Raw genomic sequence first — 23,223 nt, 5'->3', positions numbered from 1 at the left:
AGAAGTTTCACTTAAAAATATGTAAATAGACTCGCGAAGCATTTTCCGCGCGAGGCTGCTTGCTCGTTCTATGTGAACGTGCCCCGTGGCGTGGCGTGGCGTGCTGCGTCACACGTCTTCAGCCACGTAGGAGTTAAGAAATTGACGTGTTATACAAAACCAGATTTTAATAGTTTCATTTAATTTTAAATGGAAATTTCGGAACATGACAATAATCAAGAATATGAAAATTCAATATTTTCGATTATGATAGGTAAACGAGCGCAGTTTAATTAGAAACCTCAAAGAACTATTGCCGCTTGAAAAAAGAAGAAGAAATAATTATTTATCTGACACAATATTAAATTATTACAAATTGAGTATGGCTTCTTCTTCTTACTTTTGCGCCTAGTGTTTTTTTTATAAAATAATATTACAAGTTGCATTCGCGTATTATTACTATTGCGACGTATGCACTTACGGCCTGTCCTTATTGCAGGCTTCAATTTAAATAGATGCCTCATTTCGAGTTACGATTTTATGCAGTTAAGCGAGCATTGAACTTTAGTACCAACCGCTTGATTACAAGCACTTGTATTACCTACTGTACTACCTACTGTACTACCTACTGTACTATTTTTAACATTATTACTAAAATAATACACTCCGATGGGTCAAAGCTTTCATCACAGCTGCAGAGATGCCATAGAGCACTATAAATATATGATTGTTACTTTTAGATACGATAATTATGCAACATAATATTGCCCATAACTACGTAACTCATTCAGATAATCAGATTGGGTTCACCTATGAACCGGTGTCGCTATGTTTATAGAAAGGTATTGTAACCGCATTCAAAATGTGATCAATAATGACGACATTACAATTATTATAAAGAAATACCGCCTATGAATTATGAAAGGGTAGTTATTAAGATGTTTTGAAACGATTACATTTGCGTTTTGCAATATGTAAAAGATGAGGCGTGATGATTTGCTCTTGAGATTTGTACGTGTTAGGTGTTATAGAACTAAAATTTTAAATACCTATATAAAATATTGAAAGCGCAAAATGATCTAAACAAATCACAACTAATATTTAAAAATTTATCACCGATATTTCTATCGATTTTATAACTTTTTTACTGGGTCGCCAATATGAGATAAGGGCAAGTCTGCTCGAATTATTCAAAATACCATCAGAATAAATAAATGTTTTCTAAAATAAGGTGATATATTTCTTGGCCATGGCCTTTGAGTTGAAATGAACTCTTGTTTAAAATACTATAAAACTATCTTTAGATTTATGGAATCGTTTTAACCTCGTAGGAAAATAGCCTTATTGCCTGTGTGAATATTATACAAATTTTGACAAGAAATTTCTTATCTTTCTAATTATTGTTCTTGTTCTTAATAATACTTATATTGCAAATAAAAATTTCAATTATAGACATACGAACCTATAATTATAATAAAGAATTAGGTAGCCAACTTAAAAATCAATAACATACCACTTGCATATTTTTCATTGGTAAGATTAATTTGACTCAGTGCGTTTCATACAAACATACATGTTTTATTCTAATTTATAGCAGATAATATTATACATCTTGAAGGATATGAACCGGATTTTTATACGTTAATTTTTTATAGTTATAGAAAAATACTTCGAATGTAATATTTTATGGTGTCGTTGACTTGTTTGTCGCTTTAGTGTAGCATTGTCAGCAAAGGAATGAAGTCCTGGCTTGATATACTCATAGAACTGGATATAAGGTGTGGGCAGATGTCCCGATATCGCAGTCACTAGATAACAATTGGGAAGAAACTATAAAATGGTGAGTTGGATTCTAGAACCACAATTTGTTCCATTCAAATTTAATGGTCAATTACAATTTAATCAATTTGATAGGCTGTACCGTGGTCGGTGATTCAAAAATAATCCAGTCTCAATTTGATATGCAAATATAATACTTGTTCTGGAACTGATCCATATACCTACCTATATTGAAATAGGCATATTTTTTTGCCAGGAAACTTAAATAAAATGTCCTCAGTTTTTATTTGAAATCAGCATAACAGGATCCTGGTTTGAAAAAATTCCAAGTAATATAAAGAAACGATAATGCATCCGCATTGAACTTTACACAACATATTCGTTTTTTATTTGCCGCCATTTCTAATAAGATGATGCTTGATTCTGACTCGTTAACCTTGACATATGGTATTCACATACAGGTAAAAGGTACGCGTCTCAGGTGCTTTATTGCTATATTCTTTGTGGCTGTCAGCGAATATTGGCCAAAGACCTTTGGACTGGGCAATTTGGCGAAGAAACATATTTACAACAACAATGGTTTCGGGCAATACAGTTTTGAGTAAGTGAGGCTGTAGGTAATCTTTGGCATAATAAAAGTCAAAACAAGCATCTTGGTAAAATCCATAATTCATACATGAGTATTTGCTTAAAAGTTAAAACTATTACCATGGAATGTTTTGATTTAATTAAATATTGAGCTAGGCATAATGCATTGTTTTAACTTTAATAAACTGTTAATGATTATTTTCCAGAATTTAAAAATTTGCGTTCATAGAGCATTGCTTTTAAATATGAATCAATATTTCTACAGTACAATTTGTTTTTGGTATTTAAACATTTAAATAAAACAAAAATATGTGGTCTATGAATGCAATAATTATTAAAAAGAATATAATCTCCTAGGTTCGAGACGTCAGATGGAACTTATCGTCATGAAGATGGCGGACTCTTTCTCAATTTACTTGGTGTCAGTCAATTTGCAGTACGAGGAGAATACCGTTATAAGGATCCTCAAGGGAACTATCACGCTATGAAATATATCGCAGATGAAAATGGATTTCAACCTGTAGAACATGATGACTTGAACAGATTCAATGATAGAAGAATTGTTAAATAATTACTAAGTGTAATATTTCAATTTAAAATAGCGTCATCTACGAATGGTATGAGTGTGACAAATTAAATATAAAATTATAAGAATGTTGTCATATAAATAATATTATATTTTTTTTTATTAAATTAATAGTTTTATAATATTTTGTAGATACTTATGTTTGTTGTTATATTGTAAGTATCTATATCATCCTTTTTGTTATATTATTTTGTCATTATAATAAGAGAAGAGAAAAAGATAAGTAGGTACTTCCTGATACTTGTTTCACTATTCAATAAAAAATTAAGAATTTATCACATGCGTAGTACTTAGAACTCGATAGTTTAAAAAGCTAAGCTAAGCTAGTAAAGAAAATATTATATTCTATTTCTACATAATATATACTTAATGTGAACACTTTTATAAACCATCATAAATGCAAACAAGGTAAAAACACAAACCATACGATATTAGTCAGGATATTAATTTCCCTATTAATAAAAATCAATCGCCAAATGTGTTGCCAAGCGTAAAACTCAAAACAACTCAACCATCCGGCTATTTTTTAAAGTTCTTGCAAAGGCATAGGGAAGGTCCTTATGGAAAGACGAAAATAAAACATGAACTGCCCTGCTGCTGCCCCTTTATGGCATTAAAACGTCTGTCGGGGAAGATAGTATAATAGATACGAATTATGAATGCTTACTTTAAAAAAGTGTTCTATCAAATGAAGCGAAATAAAGTATAATACTTATAATATTTCTATTACCGGGTCACGTCGTAAACAAACATTTTATGGCATTTATATTAAAGAACGTGTAAAGCTATTACGTATAAGTATTTCGAAATACCAGTTGGACGCGTGACAACAGGTTGGAGTTAAGCTAAAAGCCAATCCATATAATGTTGGGATATAGGTTTTACTTATTAGGTTACATTGTAAGTACAAATGACGTTGCTTTTATCCTTAATAACCACAATAAAGTTCTATTCGTCTCTAGATCCTTCAAGTGCTAATAAAACGAAGTAATGGCGTAATTTATACTTAGTGAGTAATTTTGACAGTAATGAATAGTCTGTTCTAAGCGTTAAGATGATTATTCAAGAGGATTATCTAATATTATTTCAGTGAAGACGTCGAGTTAAGGAGGATATTCCCGAGTGAGTTTCCGCAAGATACAATAAGAAAAAGTGGAGCTTCTCATCCAGAAGTATGTACTTGTGTAATTACATATTTTATATTCTCTAAATGATAAATCTATAATGTCTTAAAACATTGTTAATCTTCATTATTAATTCTTATCTTATGCAAAATTATAGAAATACATTTTATTATAATAAGAACGAAGCTGTAAAAATGATCATCATTATTCAGAATAAATAATATAATAGATACATCTTCTTCTTCTCTTATAAATAAAAATGAATCGCAAAATGTGTTGGTAAGCGCATAACTCGAGAACGGATGAACCGATTTCGATAATTCTTCTTTTATTATATTCCTTGAAGTGCGAGGATGGTTTTTATGTAGAGAAAACGTAAATATGTACCACGGGCGAAGCCGGGGCGGACCGCTAGTATTATATAAGATAGAGCATTTTATTCTATCAAAAACCATTTAAAAATAGACCAATTTAGTACATTACCTAATTAATGTATTAGTACATTTTGAAAGAATAACAACTATAACAATTTTGACCGATAATTGAATTTGTCTGCTTTATATAGATAGTAATAAATTGGAAATGAACACAATGCAGGTATGACATTATTCCGTCTGAATGATTATTTTTAGCATTTGGGACGATATTCAGAGCTAAAAAATTATTTCAATAATCCAAAATCAAACCTGAACGCCCACTTCGAAGAACTCGTATGTTTTGACGAGAATGGTAAAAAGGTAATAGAGTTCATAATATTATGAAATATGCTCACTTTGTGCATAATATTATAATGCATCTATTAATATTTCGAATCGCATAATTTGATACAGGTATGCAAAGTAGACTTGGATAGATATTCTCCTGAAGAAGATCAATATTTGATGTCTACTGGAACGGAAAGTTATTTGGATAGACGCCGGGTTTATTGTATCATGCTACTGTGCTTTACTGAAGATGAATTAGATAGAGTTGTTGCTTCGTTTGATATAATTTAAATATAAGTAATGACATTTAAACTATTTTTATTTAAAAGTCAATTATAAGAATACAAGGTTGTAACGTTTATTATGTCGTGACTTTATTTATAGACACTACAAACATTCACGAAATAGCTTCCAGCGTATTAGTACGCTAAAGTATTAAACGTTATGGAAGATAAATAAAAAAGATGACTTTTATGAACAATAGTAACACAATATTGTTATTTATGCGTACGATTATGTGTAAAATTCTTAAAGTAGGTCTCTATCTTCTCTTATCGGTCCGGTTCCGAGTCGCGACATGGTGTAGCTGACAATTACCAAGCAAAATTAGTTGAATTCCATTTTTTTGTAATAATAATTATAATAATGTAACATAGTTAAAAAAGTGATAATTAACCTATAAGTGAAAGTCACACGATCTTTGGCCCCGCCTATTTAAAAAAATTCTGGCACAGATATTCCAGTGTTATGAAAGCGCATGTGAATGTTCATAATAATCATCAAATCTTATTTTTGTATAGGATAGGATAGAGGAATTCCTCTCCCCCAGTTGTCATAACAAGGCTCGTTCTTAACGTTACATCGACACTCAAATTGTACTATGAAGCAATCACTCACAATCTCAAAAGACATGTTCCGTATGCTTGATTAGCCAGTAATGTTTCGTTTTCATAAATTGAAACGATACCGATCATTACGGTCTTTCGTCAGGTTCAAAAATACAAATTACATTAATGTTTAATGTTTATAGCCGAAAACAGAACACTTAGGAAACTTACGTCACTTTTAAAAGCACGGTATTATTCAATTTATGGCCGATTTTTCAATCCCTGGTTAAAACTTATCCGCCCAATAAGGTATTACCTGTTAATATTAAAATGTCACCTGTAAACTGTCAATTGCGGGCAATAAAAATACATTTTGAAATGGTAGTTTTATACGTTATTCGACGAATAAGTTTTAACCAAGGATTGAAAAATTAGTCCTTAGTAACAAAATTTAGCTTTTTTAAATAATATTATATATTGCAGAACAAGGCTTGTAAACAAATTTTAGTTGGTAAGTATATCAAATATTTACATTACGCTTCTTATATAACAATATGTCACTGTGATTCTAGGGTTATGTCACGTAACCTTGTGAAGTACCGGATTAGGTTGAAATATCTTAAAGAATATCGTAATAGTTGAAAGATTGACCCAAAAATAGCAAGGAAGGCAATATGGATGTCGGAGGTCAGGCGCGCGTATCATCGGTTCAACAGACTGTGACGTAACGCGACCGGTCGAAACCTAAGTATACCAAAGACAATTTATACTTAAATTACAATCATACAATTACTATTGTTGTGAAATGAAGCTGATATTGATTTAAATATCTTCGTTAATTTCTTCACAATAATTTCTATGCTATCAGAAGATAAAAATAACAAAACAAAGGTGCAGTTGTGTGCAGAATCTTTCACGACTAATATAGTTTTAAAAAATAGTCCTGAATCTTAGTAATAAATTATAATAATTATTTTATTGAAATGAGCACATACAACAAAGGAAAATTTCCATAAACATGATCTTTATAAAACCTATCAAGAATCAATGGTAAATTATAATCTACCACCGCAGAACACCTTGGCCTTTCTAGTATACCTATTATTACGCGTAAAGATGAGATTTGTCCGTTTATTAACAAACAACACGTTGAAATATAACTTGGTCAACTTTATTTATATGTAGATAGGACTTATTTTATATTAAATTTCAAATTGATCATCTTCATACTCAAAGGCCGTGCATACACTGATTCTTGTTCCCACAACCTTTCAAGAAGTTATTCTATCTGCATAATGAGTGTTCTAATAGCCATGTACTTACTTTAATTTGGTGAAGTTTATATTCGTTTAGTTCTATTATAATTGCCTAAATCTTGACCTCCTCCTTGTATATTGAATTCTTCAAGTGATGATGGAAATCTTGGAACACATTTAGTAGACAACTTGACTTTGATTTGACTTGAAGTACCTACCTAACCAAGGATGAATTACAATTTAGGGTAAAAATGATACCTAAGTGTAGTATAGGTATTAATTTCCTATTATAGGTATTTAAGCCCTATTTATTATATTGAATTACATTTTCGGTTAGCGTATTAAATTTTACTCATTTTATATTATATATACTTTTAAACTGTTACAAAGTATCGTAATAATTTTGAAGTTCTTACATTTATCTTATTTTCTTATTGCGTTTGAATTTACTTTAGGTTCTCATGAAGATAGCAATAAGTAGGTAGTTGTTAATTAATAAGGTGCTTTGTACCAAAAACATAAAACTATTGCCTTCCGTATTTTGCTGGGTCAAGTTAAAACAGTAGCATTTACTAATCACAAATAAAACGAATTTAACTAGATGTGAAAGTATTGGCCTTTTAAAAGTATTGAGCAATTACGTTATGGTGGTTAAAACAAATTGTTGTCCAGTAAATGTTTAATAACACCGTATTGTCTGTGTTGAGGCTAATGAATTATCTTTTGCAATGGTTATTAACATTGACATTTGTAATCCTATTATTCCTTAAGAGAAAGACATAGGTCATATTGGTTGTTTACCAACACATACCAAGAAGAGGCGCTTACAAACACTGACAACAATAAGCTCGTCTCGACATGATATGATAGACTCGACAGTTTTGCTTAGCACATAAGAAGCTCCGCGACGCGATGGCAGATATGCAGTGTTGCAATCTAGTAATAGAAGAAATACATATATAAGAGGTCCGTTTGAAGACGTAACTATCCCACACACAAACTATTCTTTGAAGAAGACGGTCAACGAAAACAAAGTAAAACAAAATGAAACTGGTCAGTGTATTGGACAAAATGGATACAGTGATTTGAGTGCTTTTAATTGGAACTAACATTACCCCGTTCCCTTTTCAGTTCGTAGTTTTCGCCCTTGTAGCAGCTGTTTCCTGCGCTCCCCAAAACCCACAGGATGTTCAAATCCTGCGATATGACGTGAACAACGCTGGACTTGATTCATATAATTTCGCGTAAGAGTCACTTAAAATAAATCTATATACCCATATACCTTAATACCTAGGTACTTAATGAAATACTTATTTCAGATGGGAGTTGTCAGATGGCACTAAGCATGAAGAACAAGGACAGTTGAAGAACATCGGCACTGAAAACGAGAGCTCCGTCGTTCAAGGTCAATACGCCTGGGTTGGTCCTGATGGTGTCCAGTACACCGTTACTTACATAGCGGATGAGAACGGTTTCCAACCTCAAATTCAACAAGGACCAGGCGGAGCGGTCCCGTCAGCTGTCGTAGCATCACTATTAGGATAAATTAGGCGAAATAATATCGAAAATTGTAAATAGTTAAATTCCTGAACCTGTATATAATATTTATATGCTGATTCATTAATTTCTTACCAATTGTATTATAATAAAATATAAGTTTATTCGTACGGTTGTCTTATATACTTTCCTTGACTTTTCGTATAATACTAGCTTGTAAATTAATAAACCCGTAGTTTCCGTGCACTAATAAGATCAATTAATATAATAATGTTAAGTATTATTTTTATGTAATGGGAAGATTTCGCAACAGGTTTTTATATATGTATATCTAGGGATGGTAAAATGATTTATGACACCAATTATGTATATCTAGGGATGGTAAAATGATTTATGACCCAATGACAACAATTTAGTTATAGTTTTGAGCTATTGAGTTCACATTTTCTGGTTACGAATTCACTCTCTATTTATACAACCTAATTATATAAATCAAATATAATTATGGTGGTAAGGCTATTTGAGACTTTTTGGATTAGCTTTCTGGGGACAAATAAACTAACGGTACCTACATGCAGTATGAGTGAGTACTAATTCATGAATTTAATAAGTCATAATACTTACTCGTAAGTGCAACGCCAATTCAATGCATGTAAAATTATTAACAAAATTTTACAGCCGCAGTATTTACTCGTAACATTTAAGTGCGGCTGCTCTACAATCTATTTCGTCACTCTTTACAATATTGAACGTGATTTTATCATACAAATGAGCGTGGCGTCTTAATGACGTTGTTCACATAGCACCTGAAATCAGTACCATTGCACTAAAGTTCTAAGACGTCGCCGTTCATATACATACTTAATGAAACAACTTAATTATGTGTATGACTATTTGTGATAACAAAAGCAAACAACGTATCATTACGTCGACGTCTAATGGTGCTATGCAGCAAGCACATATAAGAATATGTATATCCAATTAGTCCATTGAAAATTTACATAATATGGGGTTTTTTAGAGGATGCAATTTTATTTTTTTGATGTGAAGCTAAAACCAAGTTTGTGGTACTAACTAAACCCTTGTCCCATGGCCGCCATCTTGAAAATAGCGGTTGAAATGGTGTTAACGATATAGCTCTTAAACTATTTACCTGATAAAAAATTATAAACATTATTTGTTGCAAATTAAATTCTCATATAAGCGAAAATGTCCAGAAATTAGAGATACATATGTATATTTTCCAATATAACTAGTTTTTTTAACATTTTACGAATAAAATATATCAGACCATTTTTGTAGACTGTTTTTTCGAGGAACAACTTTTATATACTTATACAACATTTTTTCATTAAGTCAATAGCTAAGGTTTTACAGCGCTCCGAAGTGAGTACTATTTTACTTTACAGTAATGAAAATAATGAAAGCAAGCCATGAGAAAGATTATCTACCCATATAGTTGCCATTATGGTTATTCTGGATCTAAGTCTAGATTTTCGTTCTACATTCTCATTTTAAAGACTTGTACTTCTTATATAATTATCATCAATACATAGGTCTATAATGAAACTGGTACGTAATAAATTCAATAAAAATAGTTATGATTTTTGATTATGGAGTGAGTGTGTATTTGTGTTTACAGCTTATTGGTTTGTGCATCGCGGTTGCAGCCTTATCTGGGGCTGTGCTGTCATCAGACAACGTGCAGGTTCTACGATATGATAATATCAACATCGGCCTTGGAAACTATCGTTATGCGTTAGTATTTTCAAGAGAATAATCTTTTTCAGTCATTCAATTATTATTAATGTAAAGTTTTATTTGATTGAAATAAACTTCCAGATATTAAAAACAATTGACTTATGACACAGACATGGAAGTGATTTTGAATCGTCAAATTAAAGAAAAATAATTAATTTGCGACCGGTTCCGAAAGCAGTTTGTTTGTCATTTTTCATTTTTCGCTGGAGACAATAATATTTAATATTGGTTGAGATAGATGCCTAACGGTTGCCAACCCGAAATTGAAGAACACTCATTTAGTAGTGGACAATCAGTCCATCCCGGCCAATACCGACCCTACACGCCCGGCAAACCCGGCTTAACCTACACACCCGGCTCTCCCGGCCAGCCCGGCACGCCCGGCCTTTTAAATAGAAAGAGCGATTCAAAAGGAAGGTTTTAGTTTATAATTTATTATGTTACCTACCCTTAAATAATTAAATTTATACGCTAATATTTAGGTCACTTTGTCACTCTAGTAGCTTCTTTTTACCTCTTTGCTTTCTTTTTGTCAGCTTTTTATTCGAGCAACTCACTTAATTATACGCGTACGACCAATATAACAACGCATTTAGGATATTTATGATGTAAGCAGATGTCCAGCAGAATTCAAGATTTTCATGTGTGTTTAAATTGTACAATAATTTTTCTACAATTTAAAAGCTTGACTGACGGACTTTATACATGGACAGTAACCTTCCAGATTTTGAAACAGCAGGAGTCCCTGCTGTAATTGGTAATTGTTGTCCTGAAACATCTCCAGTACATACTTATTTGTACAGAAGCTCTGTGGGAACGTGTACAGTCGCGAACAGCAGCATTAATTTCTGCAGTACGAGCTGCTCGCACGTGCATTCATTGTGTTTTCACATCTACTACTCCTACCCGGTTTTCTCAAAATTTGGACGATTTGTCTGATTTTACGCACATTTGTACGAATTGACTACCTTTTTTTGAAGGTCAAAGACGCTTGTTCACGCTTGACGCAAGTTCCCGTTTCTGTGGGATTTCCAGGATAAAAAGTAGGCTATGTCTTATTCTGGGTCTTCAAATTTCATTGTAATCGGTTCAATAGTATTTGCGTGAAAGAGTAACAAACATCCATCCATCCATACATCATCACAAACTTTCACATCTATACTAATATTATAAAGCTGAAGAGTTTGTTTGTTTGTTTGAACGCGCTAATCTCGGGAACTACTGGTCCAATTTGAAAAATTCTTTCGGTGTTAGATAGCCCATTTATCGAGGAAGGTTATAGGCTATATATATATCATCACGCTACGACCAACAGGGGTGGAGCCACGGGGGTGAAACCGCGCGGAGCAGCTAGTTTGTAATATTAGTAAGTAGGATATCTATAAATGTGTTCAAAATCCCCGAGTCATTTTTGTATGAGAATTCTCAATAATAAAAATTCGACGAAAATGCCAAGCGGTGAACCTTCACCGTCTAGCAAATCTATGTGTTGTATATGCCGTGGCCATATCGTAGATTTGCTCATTTCATGAAATGATCGATCATTTCATGATATTTTTGGTTTTATGGCATTCAAATGCATCAGCCCCGGAATGGCGCGAAAGGATGCAGGTTCGAGTCCCGCCTCGTGATCGATTTTTTTCTATTCTTTATAAATTTATACTATACCTACAGCTGGCGAAAATTTTAATATTCGCAGTTAAAAACTTCATTATTCGTTTAATTACAATATGAAGAAAATCACAGCAAAGAATTTAAGGCGAAGAGGTTCGGGTACTATGGAAACTGCGGATATCTTATATATTGAAGAAAAAATGCGTCTAAAATCCTATAACTATATCCATACTAATATTATAAATGCGAAAGTAACTCTGTCTGTCAGTCTGTTACTCAATCACGCCTTAACTACTGAACCAATTTGCATGAAATTTGGTATAGAGATATTTTGATACCCGAGAAAGGACATAGGCTACGTTTTGCCCCGGGAAATAGGATAGGTTTTATCCCGGAAATCCCACGGGAACGGGAACTATGCGGGTTTTTCTTTGACTGCGCGGGTGAAGCCGCGGGTGGAAAGCTAGTTTATAATATATCCTACTAATTATAAATGTTTCTTTTCTAAAAATCGATTCGCTTCTGGCACTCGCCGGCCGCTAGAGTCTGGCTAACGAAAGATGAGACTGGAAAAGGCGGCAAATTCAAAAAATCAACATAATATGGCAACTTAGGTTATAGTTGGAAATATGGCTTTGATACTTTTATTTATTAGGTATTTTCTCTTACGAGCAAAAAAAACAACAAACTCTTCATCTTTATAATATCATATTTTAAGTTATAGTACAGATAAGTGATACAGATAGAAAAAAGAACAACCGAATGAAAGCAAGAAAAAACATAATAAAAATACTATTAAATTTTGTTTAATCAATATAATCATATTAAAGACACAAAATCAGTATCTTGACGAGATTTCTTCTATGACCGGACCATGTTATTCATGTTGAAGAGCAGTAACATTTTGAACGGAACAGATCATTCATTTTTTTTTATTGTTGCTTGAATAGTTTATAACTGGGTTACTGGTATCATCCATGTTAACTGCAAAATATTAAATATAAATAATGCAATCAAAATGAAAAGTATCTGTATACTTAACAGAGTTTTTCCTTGAAAACTCTTTCATCTTTTTTCTCTTCAAATTTACTAATCATATTAATCTTAAACAGAACTTTTCGTAAGTCGCTTTCCAATGTTTTCGCCATGCTTTCAATTAGAAATCACTAAAATCGCAGAAATAATTTTCACTTTGACACATCAACAACTTATATTTTAATGACAGTTACGTAAATATAGGTGTTGCCATATAAATTTTCGAAATAAAAAGCCAGTCTCATCTTTTGTTAGCCAAACAATAACTTGAATAAAAATAAACTGTGCAATAAACAAATTCTTCAAATATTCTGATTTTTTTTATATTTTATATGACCTGGCCAAATGTGGATGACAAAATTGTAAACATTGATGATTTAACGGTCCCATCAAACTATGTTGGCCACATCATGAAATGCGACTATTTCACGAAATGATCAATCATTTCATAAAATGAACAACTCTACGATATTGCCACGACATATACATATGTATAGCGGGCAGGTATTTTTGGTCATAATAATTCTGATCTAGTCTAATAATAAGTTGTCTGTTTTGATATAAAGATTGCGACTCAGCCCGATACGTTACATTATCTAAAATAGTCAACGTAGAGAGATCATCTATGATGAAACTGGTTCGTTATAAATTCAATAAAGTTTTTAAATTTTGCATAATAGCTATAGTGATAAAGTGAGTGTGTATTTGTGTTTTACAGCTTATTGTTTTGTGCATCGCGGTTGCAGCCGTGTCTGGGTCCGCGCTGCCATCAGGCAACGTGCAGGTTCTGCGATATGACAATGACAACATTGGCCTTGGAAACTATCGTTATGGGTAAGTCATTAGTTCATTCAGTCATTAATTTAATGAAACATTTTATTTAATTAACAACCAAGAATTACTGTTCGTAGAACAATAATTATGATATTACATAATATATGCATTTCCTAGTAATTGTATACAATGACAGATTACAAATAGGTTAACATAATATTATAGATGAAATTTAGTCAATTGTTAAATTCAAATGAGTATTTTCGAAGAATCTACTGAGTACAATAATTTTCATAACTCATATTGCTTATAGATACGAGCTAAGCGACGGAACACAACAAGAACAGCAAGGTGAAATCATCAACGAAGGTCGCGAAGACGAGTCACTCGTTGTAAGGGGTTCTTTCTCTTGGACAGGACCCGATGGTGTCACATACAAAGTGACCTACGTCGCTGACTCAAACGGTTACCAACCTACACTTGAAAAAGAAGAAGAAGAAGAAGGCCCTGGAAGCGTGTACACCCCAGCGCTTATTCAAAGCGCTCTTGGTTAACCAAAAGAACACATTTGAATGAGCTTTCCCCGCCTAATCCACGTATATGAATAAAGTTTTTTGATGTTTTGATTGTTTCAATCAGTGACATATTTAAATACCTCTGTTTTAATTTATTAATATTATTATTATTCCCTACCTAAAATTGTTACCACCCTCAATTTTAGGTAGGGTCAATCTTTGGATACATGCTCTAGGGTGATGTTTTCTGTGTTTTTTCAATATAGTATTTATTATTCTTTGTAGCGTAGTGAGTTCCGATTTTGTCCACCGTACGATTCCAAACGAGTATTTTAATACGGGGATAGCAAAAGTGTTGTTGGCTTTAAGAGTATTTTTAGCATTGAGGTGGGTGTGTAATATTTTATGTAGTCGTTGTCTGAAATTATCTTGAAGTAGGTAGTGTCTTTGTGATGAATTTCTTGTGATTGGTAGTAGGCTAGTAGCCCAAATATTTATACCCTTCAACGGGGTCCACCGTTTCTATGGTATCATGACTCGCTAATTGGTACACATTATGTTCTGCGCTGGCTACACCAAAAGTTGTGTTGTACTGCTTGCACTGCGCTACACGCAAGTTTGTAGCACGGCAAAACTAACAGGGGAATCCCCTGATATTGTCATCGAACGAGCTAGTCGTAACAACCCGATCAACCCGAAAAAATAGGATTCTATCGACTATCAAACCTTAGATTACAAAATAAAAGGCAGATGGAGCATCACAATCATACATCGCCCTTGTCAAAGAAAATACGAAATCAAAAACGAATACGAACCTCCGCCAGTGCTATAGCGATTATAGTGTCATGCAATACCTACTAGACCGGGAGATACTGACACAAAATTTCGAGTCATTTGTAACAGGATGGCGGTTCTACAGGGTTCTTAGTACGCAATGACAAAAAGAAAAATGATGGTGTGAACGCTGGTACCGGCGGCTTAGTCGCGTGGGCGTTAGTCGAACTCGTCGGAAAATAGCGAAAGTCAAACGATTTGTAACAGTATGGCACTTATTTTTCCTGTAAGTTTGAGGATCGACGAATATAAATACAAAATTTCAAAGATCTAGGTGTTGGAAATCTTCACTTATATAAATTAATAATAAATTTATTTTTCAAGTATGACAGCACTTTTTCCCCCTACTAGAAGTATGGCAAATATAATAATGGTCACATTTTATCAAATACTCTCCAAAAAGCCAAATGCAATACTGGTACAAAAAGATAGGCGAAATAAAAAAATGTTGCAGATTTTCGGCGGTATGGTGACCATTTGGAATCGTCCGAAAAGTATGGCATGGCGATTTTCGTAAATGGCTGCACGACGATGGTTACCTGTGCAAAAGTTAGCTTGGTACAAATGGTTGAATAATTGTTTTTTTTTAATCAACACATTCGCGTCGGTATGGCGGGCTGTAAGTCATACCGGAAAAGTATGGCATGACACTACCGCATACTTCTTTTTTATGGGCTATCGGTAAATTCTAAAATTTTTGTGTTACAAATCGTTTGACTTTCGCTATTTTTCCGACGAGTTCGACTAACGCCCACGCGACTAACCCACCGGTACCAGCGTTCACACCATCATTTTTCTTTTTGTCATTGCGTACTAAGACCCCTGTAGAACCGCCATCCTGTTACAAATGACTCGAAATTTTGTGTCAGTATCTCCCGGTCTATACGTCAAAAGGGGTTTGCTATTTTAGTAAAAAAATGCTGTCTTGTGATATGTATTAAAACGCTGAAAAATTTGTTCCCGAAAACAAACAAAAAGATAAAACATCGTTTTACAGGTTCTCTGTAGATTATTTGGCTTATTTAATTTTGTATACAAATAATAATTTTACATATACGAAGGAATACAAAACTTCAACGTATGACGTATGCTGCCAGTATTTTGAAAATGAATTTGCCATTTTTATGGGTAAAACGGTAAAATAGTTAAAAGATCTTCGAGGTAGTGCTGTTGGGTTTATATAGGTAATCATTGTAATTTTGAAACATTTTTTTTATGTAATTTATTTAATTAAAAATTTATCGTTTATGTAACAAAAGAATTTTTACAATATTATAAAAAAATATCATATTCAGATATTTATATTAAAATTATGTAGAACGTCACTAAGGGCGCTTGTGCACTACAAGGAATTTTACTGCCCGGCATTCCGATTTTTTACGGTCCGGTGTGGCATGAAAAAACCGATGAATTGCTTGTGCACCTGTCCGTCTTTACTCGGATCAGTGCGGTACAGTTCAAGGAAGTATGGCGGTATAATGCTATCATAAATGATTGTTTTCGCATTTTACAAGAAACGAGTAATAATATAGAAGGTGAAAATATTACTTCGTTATAATAAAAAGTAAAGTTCCGTAAGAGATTTAAAATGCATGTTTCACTTATTTATTTTTGTCGGTGACGAGGAGCTAAAGCTATTCCCACTTGAACTTTAACTTACCAACACTTACTTAGATAATAATTATAGGTCAATGCTCGGTCAATGTATATAAAATAACAATACTGACTTCTCAAATCTCATTGCCAGCTAAAAGAAAGTAAAACAAGAGCTTGCTTTCAATTGGCATATGCAATAAAAAGAGTAAAATCCAAGCAAGTGGGCACTCGAAAACAATTATACCTACAGTGACTCGTAAACTCAAAAAACCATCCGGAATAGGGAAAAGTAAAATGTCGGACAGTAAAATTACGTATAGTGCACAAGCTAGTATTTAGATTAATTGCGTGCCATACCGGACCGTAAAAAATCGGAATGCCGGACCGTAAAATTCCTTGTAGTGGACAAACGCCCTAACACCACTACCATAATAATTCAGATGATTGCAATGCCACCTCATAAATCAAAATCGGTTCAGCGGTTTATACTGCAGGGCGTGCCAAAGAAATATTATACATAGATTCACTCGAAAAACATAACCCTTTTTCTTCCGTAGTCGGGGAAAAATTTGGGAAAATTTTCAATATCTGGTAACATAACACCCACACAGAAGCACCGTGTACGTACAGTGCATATGAGAAGAAGATGATTTGGAAAGAGCCTAGGCGACGAATTAGTGCAGTTTGCTGAACTGCTGAAAACAGATGTGGCTACTGTTATTGATAGCAAGAAACGAGAGTCTCTGGAACTGCAATTTTATAAACTTTTATCAAATAATTCCTTAGAATCGTGTGTCCCAAACGTAGAAATTGCCTTGCGCATTTACTTGTCTCTCATGATCACTAACTGCAGTGGCGAACGTTCTTTTTCAACGTTAGTTAGTTAGTGCTTCTAGAAGAAGTCTAATTGAATAAATAATTGAATAAAAATAAATGTTTGAGTTAAAACGTATTAAAAACGAGTTAAGAAACACGATGGGCCAAGTTAACGTCTTAATCACCTTACTTTGATAAATATAGAGTATAATTTGCTTAAAGAAGTCGATAGTGAAAGTGTTATCCCTAAATTTGCCCATATTAAATGCAGAAAAGTTTATTTGTAATAGTTTTGTTTTATTTAATACCCTTTAACTTGAGAAACTATAGCAAACGAAGGGCCTCTTGACAGAATTTGCTACAGGCCCCGCGCTAGCTTAATCCGTCACTGCTATATCATCATCATTACATAGTATAAAACAAAGTCGCTTTCTCTGTCCCTATGTCCCTATTTCCCTATGTCCCTTTGTACGCTTAAATCTTTAAAACTACGCAACGGATTTTGATGCGGTTTTTTTTAATAGACAGAGTGATTCAAGAGGAAGGTTTTTATGTATAAAAACATCCGTCTACAGAAAAGTCCCCGGTGGTATATGTCTATCTCTTATGGATAACCCACAATAACTTTTTTTTTCATTTACTTTTTACGACAAATACCTAATGGCTAATTTTCGAAACGATTTTAACCAATACAGCATTAATCCTTAACCAATTAAATACCTTGAATACATTGTTCATTTAATATAGATCTATTTGGCCCTTTACACCGTATGATTTTCGAAGATATTACAGATTTAAAAATTGCGCGCCCGGCTATATATTTTATACCCGTGCGAAGCCGGAGCGGGCCGCTATGTTTTTATATACAACGTTTTTCTGTAGTGTATTTAGTATCAGCATTGCCCCCGTGCGAAGCCGGGGCGAGTCGCTAGTATGCATGCATCTCGCTTTTATCAACGTTGTACATATATCATCAACCAACAAGAGCGCGCGGAGCAATGAGGGTAAAACCGGGGGGCACCGCCAGTGATGTATTATAATGGTGTTACACGCAAAAGATAGTGAGAAGAGACCTCCCTACCCCTGGATTAACTATAGATACTAAAGGAATAATATAATGTAATAATATCACAAATTAATTGAATTTTGATGATCTTTATATCAATAGTAATATATCTATAAAATAATAAAACCTATGTTCAAAAGTCCTTTACAATTCTCATAGTATGAGAATACCCATTAATAAAAAATCGTCTAAAACAACAAGCGGTGAACCTTCTCCTCCTAATAATTAAATATGTATACTGTTTAGTAGACAGGTATTTTTTTTGGTCTCAATAGGTGAGTCTAATCTAGTTTAATAATAAGTCGTCTATTTCGGTATAAAAGTTGCGACTCAACCAATACCTTACATTACCTAAAAAACTCAACGTAGAAAGAACATCTATAATGAAACTGGTTCGTAATAAAATATTCGATAAATATAATATTATTTTTGTTAATGGCTATAGTGACAGAGTGTTTATTTGTGTTTACAGCTTATTGTTTTGTGCATCGCGGTTGCAGCCGTGTCTGGGGCCGTGCTGCCATCAGACAACGTGCAGGTTCTGCGATATGACAATGACAACGTTGGTCTTGGAAACTATCGTTATGCGTAAGTATTTTCGGGAGCAACATTTTCGGTCAATAATTTACTGAAACGTATAGTTTTATTTTATTTACAAATAAATATTCGTATAACAATAGTAATATATTATGTACTTACTTGTATATTATGTAGGTAATAAAAATGTTATATAATAGGCAAACTATATATTATATATTGCAAACAAACTCCTAGGAATTATATGCAGGGTGTGGCGTATCTATATAATGAACGGATAACCTGGTAACTGGAGATAGAGAATGTTGTGGCGGTACAGAAAAATACAAGTTTATTAAAAGTCCCTTGTTCTAAACATTCTTATATTTTTTTTAAATCCATACTAATATTATAAATGCGAAAGTAACTCTGTCTGTCTGTCTGTTACTCAATCACGCCTTAACTACTGATCCAATTTGCATGAAATTTGGTATAGAGATATTTTGATACCCGAGAAAGGACATAGGATCGGTTTTATCCCGGTTTTTCTTTGAAAACGCGGGCGAAGCCGCGGGCGGAAAGCTAGTACTATATAATTACACTTGGTTTGCGCAAGGGTTGGCCACATAATTTCAATGGGCGCATTGTGCATTCTCTATCTTCAGTTACCATATTATCCAGCGATTACACCACACTATACAAGTGAAATGTATTGAAAAAACATTTTCTGTGATTATATAAATTGAACATGTTATTGAACTGAGAATTCAAATCATGATCAAGATTCCGAAAGATAAATTTTATGGAACATCATCGACAACATTAACTTTTTTTTTCCATTTAATTATTAATTCCAATGAAATTGACGGATTACATACATTTCTGTTAACACATTTATGAAGTTAAGTCAATTTTTTAAGTCGTGAAGTCGTAAATTCTTCGAAAATGTACGGAATAATTTTTCCAACTCAATCAATTACATAAATTCATATTGCTTATAGATTCGAGCTAAGCGACGGCACACAACAAGAACAGCAAGGTGAGATCATCAACGAAGGTCGCGAAGACGAGTCACTCGTTGTCAAGGGTTCTTTCTCATGGGTCGGACCTGATGGTGTTACATACAAAGTGACCTATGTTGCTGACTCTAACGGTTACCAACCTACAATTGAAAAAGAAGAAGAAGGCCCTGGAGCAGTTCCCGCAGGAGTAGTCGCCTCCCTTCTTGGTTAAATATTTGAATGAACTTCCCCCGCAAGGCCACGTATTTTTATAAAGTTTTTATTTTGTATGTTTATGATTGTTTTAATCGCAGTGCCCCAAAGAAACAAAAATGGCGGCTTAGCCAAATTATTATTAATTATATAAATTTGAATTTGTAAAGTTAATTAAGTAAAACACTAACTCAATTAGTATGAGATTAACAAAAGGCTTTACTTTAATAACATTAAACCAATGCAATAACACGCAATAATATCTAATGCTTGCGGCTGCTTAGCTATAATTTCGTAGATACAGTTTATGAAACTCTGCCGTAACTTTAGATTTCGAATTAAACAAAAAAAATAAATCTTAAACGTTAGCATATTATTGTATACTAAAAGTAAACTAATTGACTTCACAATAACATATTTTAAAGTCCGTGAATGCTTTTTTAAAATCAATAGAATAGTTAAAGACTTCAAATAGCTTTAAAATAAAGTCTAGTATTGTACTAAATGTGAATATTTTTGTTATTTAAGCATAAAAAAAATTAAAAAATTGCTGGATAGTTGATCCTTATTAAAAAAAACCCGGACACCCGATTGGAAAAAAAATCACTTCGACCTCCACTTTTTTCATTAATCATTTAACTCCTAAATACAATATTTTTAATTTAATTACACCTCCAATAATACTTATTTCAAAACGAATGGAACTTCGTTCCAATCGGATGTCAGAGTTTTCCCAGGTCTGACACCTCAGACATTTTATTCTTTTGTCGTAAGAAGTAAATGACAAATGTCCAACATGCAGAGGCCCTTTACATGCATTTAGATCAAACGAACGAATACTCATTCTAACCTCACTATGTCAAATTCTTTAAGTGTAAACAGGCGTAGAGAATTATGTAAGTATGGGAATTAAAAAACTGGGCTATGGAAATGTGGCGTTCGATGGAACGGTAGGATGGGTTGGGTCTATAGGGACTATGGACGTATGGACTTTTCAATATTAAAAATTTATAATAATGGCAGACGGTGACTCGCCAGTTCGGTCGATGGACTCCCAAATCATCAAACAATCAAAACATCAGCTGAACGGCTAAGGGTGCAGATAGGCGGCACCGGTTTCACCATCGTGGGCCCGGAGCGGGTTTACCCGCTATTACACCATTAGACAATTCCACCCCCGAAATAAAGGTATATTTTTCTAGAAATTAGACATTATTGTTACTTCGTGTATATAATATTATTATATACACGAAATGGCACCAATATTTATTTAAGCCTTTAAGTCCTGTATTTTATCAATTTATAACTTCTGTCAGATAGAACATAAACAGTACCTAATACACGTAATAACTACATTAGTTAGTTACTGTTTTAGCATATATATACATCATTCAAGTTGTATAAGTTTGTCCAGCGTAGTGTTGTTATAATATTGTTGGAAAAACTTTCGAAATAACCTCTTCAGCTTTACTCCGATTTTTTTGAGATACTAACATAAAACACGTTTTTTTGAAGTTGTATCTTCATAAACTTCAGTTAAATATAAATAACACAAACAAAGCGTAAAAATCTAAGGTGACGGCCTTTATTTAATTTAGAGAGAGGCTATAGTTTTAATACTTACTTAATTGCATACACTTTTTAATACTGTGCTTTATAAGTACAGTCAATGGTTTGTCCAATTCATGCTAAATGGAGATTTTTCTTAAACATATCATAGCGAGAAGAAATATACCAACTCGAAGTTCCTCTTTTATAATCCACAGGAACTATTCAAATAAAATGTCACATATAATCATTAGTCATTCAATTACTTGCACGCACGGAATAAAAACATTGCAAACATCACCTCTCAATAGATTATCAACATAGAAACATCAATACATATTGATTATGTACGTTAATTATAATTTCTAATAATGTCTTCATATTGCCCGTGCAATAGTCGTATGAGAATAAGTATCTAAATCGTAAAAATTTTACGAAAATACCAAGCGGTTAACCTTCACCATCAAGCACTACTACATATTATGTGTTATACATATTATAGTGGGCAGGTATTTTTGGTCATAATAAATAAGTCATCTGCTTCGATATAAAGGTTGCGACTCAACCAAATACGTTACATTCTCTAAAATAGTCAAGGTAGAAAGATCATCTATAATGAAACTGGTTCGTAATAAATTCTATAAATATATTATTAATAATTTATAATGGCTATAGTGATAGAGTGAGTGTGTACCTAATTGTGTTTGCAGCTTATTGTTTTGTGCATCGCGGTTGCAGCCGTGTCTGGGGCCGTGCTGCCATCAGACAATGTGCAGATTCTGCGATATGACAATGACAACATAGGCCTTGGAAACTATCGTTATGCGTAAGTATTTTATAGAAACAAGCGACCTTTTTTTATTTTGAGAGAAGTGTAATTAAATTAAAAAGAATAATGTTTACCAAAACACATGAATACATAAAGCATTACTTATTCATACAGCATATTAAGATTTTTGTTTGTTTGTGTGTGCTACGCAAGGAGTTTATGTCACACAAGAGAGTATGCAAAGTGTACAATAATTTTCACAACCTAATCCATTAAGAATGAATCATAAATTCAATTTTCTTATAGATACGAGCAAAACGATGGAACAAAACAAGAACAGCAAGGAGAGATCATCAACGAAGGTCGCGAAGACGAGTCACTCGTTGTCAGGGGTTCTTTCTCATGGGTCGGACCTGATGGTGTCACATACAAAGTGACCTACGTCGCTGACTCTAACGGCTACCAACCTGAAATTGAAGAAGGCCCTGGAGGAGCAGTCCCCCCAGGAGTAGTCGCCTCCCTTCTTGGTTAAATATTTTAATTAGCTTCCCCCGCCAAAAACACATAATATTATCTTTATTTTTACGATTTTCAATTGTTTTAATCAGTGTCCCAAAGAAAGCAATTATATAGAAAATGTTAAAATAATAATATAAGTTTCATTGATTCATTCATTATTAGTATAAAATGACAGTTTACCAAGCTTATTATTCAACTGGATTATTACCAAATAAGGGGTTTAAATAATCATAATTTATTTGAGTTTTAATAAGTGATCTATGACAGTGAACAAAAACCAGTTTGGGCAATAATTTTCTTATTGCT

At 33.3% G+C, this 23,223-nt stretch overlaps 6 protein-coding genes across 7 annotated transcripts; all 6 read left to right on the top strand.

The window, feature by feature from the left end:
- The first annotated feature begins 1,712 nt into the window (after positions 1 to 1,712).
- On the top strand, positions 1,713 to 2,970 carry LOC149904650 (endocuticle structural glycoprotein SgAbd-5-like). 2 transcript variants are annotated; one of them, XM_090106945.1, is made up of 3 exons: positions 1,713 to 1,819; positions 2,220 to 2,359; positions 2,704 to 2,970. In XM_090106945.1, the coding sequence occupies exons 1-3, from the start codon at positions 1,817 to 1,819 to the stop codon at positions 2,915 to 2,917; spliced, it is 357 nt and encodes a 118-aa protein (XP_089963071.1). In that variant the 5' UTR covers positions 1,713 to 1,816; the 3' UTR covers positions 2,918 to 2,970. The 2 variants fall into 2 exon arrangements, with proteins under 2 accessions (XP_089963071.1, XP_089963070.1); XM_090106944.1 differs by lacking the exon at positions 1,713 to 1,819 and having other exon boundaries at positions 2,169 to 2,359.
- A 952-nt stretch (positions 2,971 to 3,922) lies between these two features.
- On the top strand, positions 3,923 to 5,051 carry LOC149904649 (uncharacterized). Its single transcript, XM_090107080.1, has 4 exons — positions 3,923 to 3,927; positions 4,023 to 4,104; positions 4,689 to 4,793; positions 4,887 to 5,051. Exons 1-4 carry the CDS (start codon positions 3,923 to 3,925, stop codon positions 5,049 to 5,051), a joined length of 357 nt encoding a protein of 118 aa, XP_089963206.1.
- Positions 5,052 to 7,769: 2,718 nt separating this feature from the next.
- LOC149904648 (endocuticle structural glycoprotein SgAbd-5-like) lies at positions 7,770 to 8,510 on the top strand. The gene is made up of 3 exons (XM_090106946.1): positions 7,770 to 7,896; positions 7,975 to 8,087; positions 8,163 to 8,510. Exons 1-3 carry the CDS (start codon positions 7,888 to 7,890, stop codon positions 8,386 to 8,388), a joined length of 348 nt encoding a protein of 115 aa, XP_089963072.1. The 5' UTR covers positions 7,770 to 7,887; the 3' UTR covers positions 8,389 to 8,510.
- Positions 8,511 to 13,329: 4,819 nt separating this feature from the next.
- Positions 13,330 to 14,145, top strand: LOC149904647 (flexible cuticle protein 12-like). Its single transcript, XM_090107524.1, has 3 exons — positions 13,330 to 13,387; positions 13,469 to 13,584; positions 13,838 to 14,145. The coding sequence occupies exons 1-3, from the start codon at positions 13,376 to 13,378 to the stop codon at positions 14,076 to 14,078; spliced, it is 369 nt and encodes a 122-aa protein (XP_089963650.1). The 5' UTR covers positions 13,330 to 13,375; the 3' UTR covers positions 14,079 to 14,145.
- Positions 14,146 to 18,658: 4,513 nt separating this feature from the next.
- On the top strand, positions 18,659 to 20,162 carry LOC149904646 (endocuticle structural glycoprotein ABD-5-like). The gene is made up of 3 exons (XM_090107268.1): positions 18,659 to 18,743; positions 18,824 to 18,939; positions 19,869 to 20,162. The coding sequence occupies exons 1-3, from the start codon at positions 18,735 to 18,737 to the stop codon at positions 20,098 to 20,100; spliced, it is 357 nt and encodes a 118-aa protein (XP_089963394.1). The 5' UTR covers positions 18,659 to 18,734; the 3' UTR covers positions 20,101 to 20,162.
- A 1,962-nt stretch (positions 20,163 to 22,124) lies between these two features.
- Positions 22,125 to 22,988, top strand: LOC149904645 (endocuticle structural glycoprotein ABD-5-like). The gene is made up of 3 exons (XM_090106890.1): positions 22,125 to 22,253; positions 22,340 to 22,455; positions 22,705 to 22,988. Exons 1-3 carry the CDS (start codon positions 22,245 to 22,247, stop codon positions 22,928 to 22,930), a joined length of 351 nt encoding a protein of 116 aa, XP_089963016.1. The 5' UTR covers positions 22,125 to 22,244; the 3' UTR covers positions 22,931 to 22,988.
- The last annotated feature ends 235 nt before the right edge of the window (positions 22,989 to 23,223 follow it).

This window comes from Colias eurytheme, chromosome 11, assembly GCF_061535395.1.
Source record: "Colias eurytheme isolate Ceu_HAF_F1 chromosome 11, ilColEury1 Martin Lab GWU primary, whole genome shotgun sequence".
Lineage (NCBI taxonomy): Eukaryota > Metazoa > Arthropoda > Insecta > Lepidoptera > Pieridae > Colias > Colias eurytheme.
Note: the sequence above shows the minus strand (reverse complement) of the source record. Positions and strands in the feature narration are given on the sequence as shown.

What these genes read in the sequence shown, in the direction of transcription:
- LOC149904649 (XM_090107080.1), top strand. An exon ending in GTGGAGCTTCTCATCCAGAA is followed by an intron (nt 4,105 to 4,688) that starts GTATGTACTTGT and finishes GATTATTTTTAG; the next exon opens with CATTTGGGACGATATTCAGA. An exon ending in TTGACGAGAATGGTAAAAAG is followed by an intron (nt 4,794 to 4,886) that starts GTAATAGAGTTC and finishes AATTTGATACAG; the next exon opens with GTATGCAAAGTAGACTTGGA.
- LOC149904645 (XM_090106890.1), top strand. An exon ending in CTTGGAAACTATCGTTATGC is followed by an intron (nt 22,456 to 22,704) that starts GTAAGTATTTTA and finishes ATTTTCTTATAG; the next exon opens with ATACGAGCAAAACGATGGAA.
- LOC149904650 (XM_090106944.1), top strand. Translation starts at nt 2,169, where the DNA reads ATGATGCTTGATTCTGACTCGTTAACCTTGACATATGGTATTCACATA. An exon ending in TTCGGGCAATACAGTTTTGA is followed by an intron (nt 2,360 to 2,703) that starts GTAAGTGAGGCT and finishes ATAATCTCCTAG; the next exon opens with GTTCGAGACGTCAGATGGAA.
- LOC149904646 (XM_090107268.1), top strand. An exon ending in CTTGGAAACTATCGTTATGC is followed by an intron (nt 18,940 to 19,868) that starts GTAAGTATTTTC and finishes TATTGCTTATAG; the next exon opens with ATTCGAGCTAAGCGACGGCA.
- LOC149904648 (XM_090106946.1), top strand. An exon ending in CTTGATTCATATAATTTCGC is followed by an intron (nt 8,088 to 8,162) that starts GTAAGAGTCACT and finishes TACTTATTTCAG; the next exon opens with ATGGGAGTTGTCAGATGGCA.
- LOC149904647 (XM_090107524.1), top strand. An exon ending in CTTGGAAACTATCGTTATGG is followed by an intron (nt 13,585 to 13,837) that starts GTAAGTCATTAG and finishes TATTGCTTATAG; the next exon opens with ATACGAGCTAAGCGACGGAA.